This window comes from Penaeus chinensis, chromosome 33, assembly GCF_019202785.1.
Source record: "Penaeus chinensis breed Huanghai No. 1 chromosome 33, ASM1920278v2, whole genome shotgun sequence".
Taxonomy (NCBI): Eukaryota; Metazoa; Arthropoda; class Malacostraca; order Decapoda; family Penaeidae; genus Penaeus; species Penaeus chinensis.
The window spans coordinates 8,681,588-8,689,087 of record NC_061851.1 but is presented as its reverse complement, the minus strand read 5'-3'; the positions used below and the strand labels follow the sequence as shown (position 1 = coordinate 8,689,087).

The following is a 7,500-nucleotide window of genomic DNA, read 5'->3' as shown; positions in this document are numbered from 1 at the left end:
GGGAGATAAATAGAGACGCGGAGAAAAAAAAAAGAAAGAGAAAGAGAGATAGCAAGAGAGGGGGGGATAAAGAAAGAGAAAGAGAGAGAGAGGAAGATAAAGAAAGCGAGAAGGAGAGAAAGAGGATGAAAGAGAGAGAGAGATAAAGAAAGAGAGAGAGAGAGGGAGAGAGAAAGAGGTTCGTTAATTGACTGTTTATAAACAAATCTAAGAGAGGCTCATGAGGGTCCAATTGGGTAAGAGAGATAAGGCGGTGATCAAAGGAGGGGCCGTCGGGTGTTGTGACAGTCCCTCCTGCTCCCCTCCGCCTCCCCTTCCCTCCCCTCACTCTTTCTCTTCTCGTCTCCTTCCCCTCCATTTCCCTCTTCCTCTTCTCGTCTCCTTCCCCTTTCCTCCCCTCACTCTTTCTTCCTCTTATCGTCTCCTTCCCTCCCATTTCCCTCTCTCTTTCTCTTCTCGTCTCCTTCCCTCCCATTTCCCTCTCTCTTTCTCTTCTCGTCTCCTTCCCTCCCCCTCCCCTCGCTCTTTCTTCCTCTTCTCGTCTCCTCCCCTCTCATATCCCTCTCTCTTCCTCTTCTCGTCTCCTCCCCTCCCATTTCCCTCTCTCTTTCTCTTCTCGTCTCCTTCCCCTCCATTTCCCTCTTCCTCTTCTCGTCTCCTTCCCTCCCATTTCCCTCTCTCTTCCTCTTCTTGTTTCCTTCCCTCCCCCTCCCCTCTCTCTTTCTCTTCTCGTCTCCTCCCCTCTCATTTCCCTCTCTCTTTCTCTTCTCGTCTCCTGCCCTTCTATTTTCCTCACTCTTTCTCTTCCCGTCTCCTCCCCTCTCGTTTCCCTCTCTCTTCCTCTTCTCGTCTCATTACCTCCCCCTCCCCTCACTCTTTCTCTCCTCGTCTCCTTCCCCTCCATTTCCCTCTTCCTCTTCTCGTCTCCTTCCCTCCCCCTCCCCTCTCTATTTCTCTTCTCGTCTCCTTCCCTCCCCCTCCCCTCACTCTTTCTCTTCTCGTCCCCTCCCCTCTCATTTCCCTCACTCTTCCTCTTCTCGTCTCATTACCTCCCCCTCCCCTCTCTCTTTCTCTTCTCGCCCCCCCCCCCCCCTATTTCCTTCTCTCTTCCTCTTCTCGTCTCATTCCCTCCCATTTTCCTCACTCTTTCTCTTCTCTTCTCCTTCCTTCCCCCTCCCCTCTCTCTTTCTCTTCTTGTCTCCTTCCCTCTTTTTCTCCTTTCCTTCTCTAATAGATAGATAATGTCTATGGAAGCTAGTTAGATCCTAGTTGCACACTCCTTTTAGTGGGTCGTGTGGCATGGTTGGTTTAGTACTGGCCCTCCGGTCTCATACCCGGAGTGACCTAGGTTCGAGGCCAGGTCAGGGAGGATTGTTATACATCATCATCATTATTGTTATCATTTTTGATACCGTTATTACCATTATTATCATTATTATTATTATCATTATTATTAATATTATTAATGCTATTATTGTTTTTATTATTATTGTTAGTAGTAGTAGTAGTAGTATCATTATTATTATAATAGTCATTATCATAAGTACTATTACTTTTATTATTGTTTTTATTATTATTATTATTATTATTTTATATCATTATCATCATTATTATTGTTATTATCATCATTATTTTTATTATTATTATCATTCTTATTATTATTATTATTATTATTATTATTATATATTATTTTTATCATTATTATTGTTATTATCATCATCATTATTTTTATTATTATTATCATTATTATTATCATTATTATTATTATTATTATTAATATCATCATTATTATCATTGCTGCTGTTGTAGCAATGGTATTATTATTATCATCTTCGTGTTATGTTAATTAGTGTCGATTACATTGCCATAGTTTCGTTTCCATCGTTATTGATGTTAATGTTTTCTTTTTACTTTTATTACTGCTGTTCTTTGTAACATACTCATGTCTATCTTTATATGTGTTGTTATTCTTGATTAAAATGTCATTTACTATGATGATTATTATCGCAATAATTATCACTGCTGTCATATTATTACTGGAATTGTTATTAATTTTCTTTTTTGCTATTATCTTTATCATTGTTATTATTATTATCATCGTGAACATCATTATTTTTGTTGCTTCTGCTGTTATGATCCTTCATCATCATTCGTTTCATTATTTTTATTATCTGTCGTATTATTATTATCCTATTTTTTTCTATTTGCTTTACTTCTGTTTTTTCATTAATATCTTTTGTCTTCCTTAGTTTCTCTTACTCTTCGCTTTCATATAATACTATGTTATTTTCCTCGCGTTTAGACCATATCTAAAAAAAAAAAAAACAATAACAACAATGAAAAGGGTGATAATGATGATAATAATGATAGTAATAATAATGATAAAAATAGTACAATAATAATAATAATAGAAATAATCATAATAACAGTAAAGATAATAATAATAATAATGAGGATAATGGTAATAATAATAGTAACAATGATCACAACAACTACAACAATACAATAAATACAATTTCCCAACAGACGGCGACGAAGACCCAACAAGCAAGGGTCGGGTTGGCGGTGTCCCCGCGCCCTCGACAGGCATGCCACAGCAACAGCAACAACAACAACAACAACAACAGCAATCAAGCCCAGGCAGCGGGCCACCCAACAGCCAAAACGCAGCGGAAATTCGACGCTACAGAACTGCCTTCACGAGGGAGCAGATCGCCCGCCTCGAGAAGGAGTTTTACAAGGAGAACTACGTGAGTCGGCCGAGAAGGTGCGAGCTGGCGCAGGAGCTGAATCTGCCCGAGTCGACGATCAAGGTGATTGGCTGAGGTTTCTAGAGAAAGATATATATATATATATATATATATATATATATATATATATATATATATATATATATATATATGCATATATATATATATATATATATATGCATATGTATATACATATATATACATATATATATGTATATACATGTGTATATATACATAGATAGATAGATAGTTGTATAAACAAATGCAGATATAGATTTAAATATGGCTGTACGTGTGTTATTTATACACATACAGATCATACCCACATACACACGTGTGTGTGTGTGTGTGTTTGTGTGTGTTTGTGTGTGTGTGTGTGTGTGTGTGTGTGTGTGTGTGTGTGTGTGTGTGTGTGTGTGTGTGTGTGTGTGTGTAGACACACACACACACACACAATAATGGGAAAATTGTAAATAACCATTTCTGAAATTTAAACGACCAAGATACTGTTGTGTGAATCAAATAGTAAAGCTCTTATATCTTGAAGATCTGTCCAAGTTTTACTCAGCATTGATTAGTATATTTATAGTAAGATTGATCACCGACAATGATTATTACAACTACTTTTCATTTATGGTAGGTGGCAACATCCGCTTACACGGACTAGCAAAATATCTTTAATATGGGAATATTCAACAGCTAGTTGAGCTAACTGGAATTAGATCTGCAAGGCACTTAACATTCTATCCCTCTTCACACACTGAGTATGGAACATTCTGCCTAAAAGTATAACCGATTCATAAATCATACTAGAACATGTTAGGGCAATATTTCCACAAGAGACCGTGACTAAGGCCCCTCTCCCCCTCGCAGGTGTGGTTCCAGAACCGGCGCATGAAGGACAAGCGACAGCGCCTCGCCTTGGCCTGGCCCTACGCGGACCCTGCACTGGCGGCCTACCTCCTGCACGCGGCCGCCGCCACGGGCGCCTACCCGCCCTACCTGCCGCCCTCGCTCTCGCCAGGATCTCCATGGGCGGCCGCCGCGGCTGCAGCTGCTGCTGCGGGCGTGGGCGGCGCTCCGCCCATTGGCTATAACATGCCGGCACACCCGCCCTCGCTCACTCGTTTTGCGCCTTACCCACGCCCTCATCCCGGTCTGCTGTCGTCCCCCTACCTTCGGCCGGGCGACCTCCGCCCACACGACGTCCAGACGGCACTGCCCTCCTCCCCCCTCACGCCCACGCCCGTGTCACCTCGCCCATTAGTCGGAGGCCACCTCGCCACGTGTCCGCTCAGAGACTCTCCAAAAGTGGGCGGTGACTCGTGCGTTTGCGGCCTCCTGTACCCCGCCCTCCCCCTCTCTCACGCCCTCACGCCCACGCTGGACGCCGCTCCCGCCCCACTCACCACCTCCCCTCCGTCAGCCAACACCAGCCTCAGCGCGAACCCCACCTCCGGCCCCCCGTCCCTGGCGACCCCCGGGGCATCGCTCGGCGGCCGCGCGTCCCCCCACAAGACGTCCTCGGGGCCCTCGCTCTTCCAGCCCTACAGGGACGACCCTTAAGACTCCTCAGACGTCAAGAAACTCTTAGGCATTAAACTCCGGAGTGAAAATCCAGATCAAAACCAAAAATACGTTACACATAGATTAAATAAGTAAATTAAAATAATAAAAGATATTTACTGATTTAGAATACCTGTAGTTTTACCTCTGATATGATTCCTTTCGCATCATATGAGGGCCGTCGGCTGACATGTTGAGATGTTGGTTTTAAGCTGTATTATAAGATACATAAAATGTGCATAATTGCGTGTATGTGTTTTTTGTTTATGTGTGTGCTCATGTGTGTATTTTCAATTTGTGCGTATGTACAGGTTCTCTCACATGCGATCAAAGTGACACCCTTCTAAAAACAACATTCACGTGTATATACAACGTCAAATATCGGAAGGAAAATTAAAATAAATGAGAGAAAAAAATATATAATAATCCCTTACTTATAAAACACGTGTCAGCCTTTGGCCTTTGTATGTCTAGATGTTCCTCTGGTTTACATTGTTAGTCAAGATTTGCAAATGAGACAGTCTTCTCCGCGGGCCTTCGCTAAGCAGGCTTCGGCTATACCTCTAATTTGCCCTGTGATATTCTTATATAAATAAATGTATGTCTTGCTGTTAGATCCAACCCTGTCTCACGGACTTTCTTGTCTTGTTACGTGAGGCATGTTATTTTTTTTTTTTTTTTTTTTTTTTCTTGTAGGTATCATAGATGTTTATTCATAGTTATGTGGAAGCGCGGATGTGAGTCAGTTTAAGTAAAAAATATATAAGATAAAAATTACTACTGCGTGATTTTATTTCCATTTGTTTTTGTTTTTTTGATAGGTCCGTATGTGAACTTATACTCTGCCATAGTTAAGTTACATTTTTTACGAGATCTGAACCAAAAAGTTGAAAAAATTGCCATACAATTTTATTATAACAAATTTCAGAATGACCGGCGTCATATAACATACTAATGCATATTTAAAATGATATTTTAACATTCTTCCTTGAAATAATGAAAGAAGAGCCACCTGGGAAACGCAGCTCCTAAAATTTGCTATTTCTGCCTCCTTATTCTGTTGTCATCATTCTTCCAAGTATGCGTCTTGAAAGCCTTTGTAAATCATTACTACGAAAAAGCAAATCGAAAAGGCCGAAAGGTTCTTACAAGCAAACTCCAATTATAATACTGATTCAGAAGAAAAAAATGTTACAATAATATTGCATGGTTAAGTTACATTGATTGTTTGCATCGCATTTTCAAGATCGTCCATAGTCTGCTAACGACCCAAACAGTTGTTTTGTCAGATAATTTCAAGTGATAATAATAACAACACAGAATTTTCAGCCATAGCACAGTATACCTATGAAGCATATGTGGAGTAAGAGCCATCTCATTGTAATGATATGTTGTACTCAAAAGCGTGACAAATCAACAGCCTTTTGAGTAGAATATACACTGCTGTGACATATTTACCGTGTATGTCGGTCCGGCGCATAAGTCGGCCCCCAAAATTCTTATGTGCAATTCAGGTATAATTCTAAAAGTAAAGCAGTTCCACTTCCCCGGCCCTATAATATGGAAAGAAAAAATACGGTATATCATACACAATTCTCAGACACTAGTCGCAAGTAAGCTCTAACACACAGAGCAAACTAGTCTAACCTAACCTGAACGAACCTAACCAACCCTGTGAGTGAAGTCATAGCTATTATCAAAATATCAACATTGTATAGACTTACTATACATGGGTTTCAGTAGGGAGTAATTGTTGTAGGCTGCGAAAGTTATGGGAAGTGGTGTACAACGAGTGTTAGGTTATCATTCGGCGTACCCGTTAACCCCTGGTTTTGGAGAGAGACTTCTAAGCTTCAAATGCCGGTTTATAAGCCGGTATATGCGATATATTCATATGCAGAAAGTTAAGTAACGATACTTTAGTTCCTCGGAAAGGTCTGCAATTCGGCATTTGAACACCGTGGTCAATGTGTATATAATTATTTACTTAAAACTGGTAGGTATGAATACAGTATTAACTGTAATAGCCGTGAACAGAATTTTTAGAATGAGTTGTCTTCTCCCATAATGTAGTTTACATACTGCAGAGTATTCACACATACACACACACACACATATGTATATACCTATGTGTGTTTGTGTGTCTGTGTTTATATATATATATATATATATATATATATATATATATATGTATATGTATATATGTGTGAGTGTGTGTGTGTGTGTGTGTGTGTGTGTGTGTGTGTGTGTGTGTGTGTGTGTGTGTGTGTGTGTGTACATACATGTATATAAATATATATACATATATATATACTGCATATATATATAAACTATAAAGCACAGTAACATTATGTTGTAGTGTAAGGAGGAAATGAACTATCAAGTAGGACGTCACGGCATATCTGCTTAACGATCATTTCGGAGTGAAGGAAAATATTGCATAGACACCTACATGCCCTTGTTTCTATGAATCAATTTGGCTTTTTAACCCGCTTCATAAGCACATGTCCCGCCAACAAAACAAGTCAAAATAGTTTATACTGTGATGTGCAAAGCTCTGCGATTATCGTGAGATAAGGTTAGGCCCATTTGCTGGATGGTTATAAATGGTGCCCAAGTAGTTTTCCTGTACTCGTACGCATGATGAAGTAGAATACGTTAATATGGTGAGTGAAATAATAACTCTCTGATATTATGTAGTACAAAATGTGATGAGTGGCATGTCCTCTTAACTGTACCTAAAATTATTTGGATTGGAAATTTTACATCATTCACTGAAATAATAAAAGTAAAATATTCCTTGATGACTGAATTCACATTGCGTATGTTAACTGGGGAATGACGAAAATAATGAAGATGAATTATGGTAATGAGTTGTCTTTCCTTAGGAATTGCAAACTACCAACATAAAAAACATTGTTGTCTCTAATGTAAATATGCAGGCGTATGCATACACAGACATACGATTATGCGCATGTGTGTGTTAGTGGTGTGGGTGGTTGTGTATGTGAAGCACATATATATAAGGCATATATGCAGTTCATCCTTTGCAAACCTTGCGTCTGACGTGTAATATTTTGTTGTTTGCATTACAGACTAGTTGCTTTGTTATGCACCAAAAGTTAGGGGAAAGTTAGTTTCTTGATTGATATATTCATGACCCATTGCACGCCTGTTTTCCTAT

At 39.7% G+C, this 7,500-nt stretch overlaps 1 protein-coding gene across 1 annotated transcript in view; it reads left to right on the top strand.

Annotated features, from left to right (window-relative positions):
- Positions 1-5,036, top strand: part of LOC125043342 (segmentation protein even-skipped-like) — a 25,684-nt gene extending 20,648 nt beyond the window's left edge. The window contains exons 3-4 of the mRNA XM_047639427.1: positions 2,527-2,813; positions 3,624-5,036. Coding sequence (XP_047495383.1) covers positions 2,527-2,813; positions 3,624-4,316 — 980 coding nt within the window. The 3' untranslated portion in view covers positions 4,317-5,036. The remainder of the gene's footprint in view (positions 1-2,526; positions 2,814-3,623) is intronic.
- Positions 5,037-7,500: the final 2,464 nt, after the last annotated feature.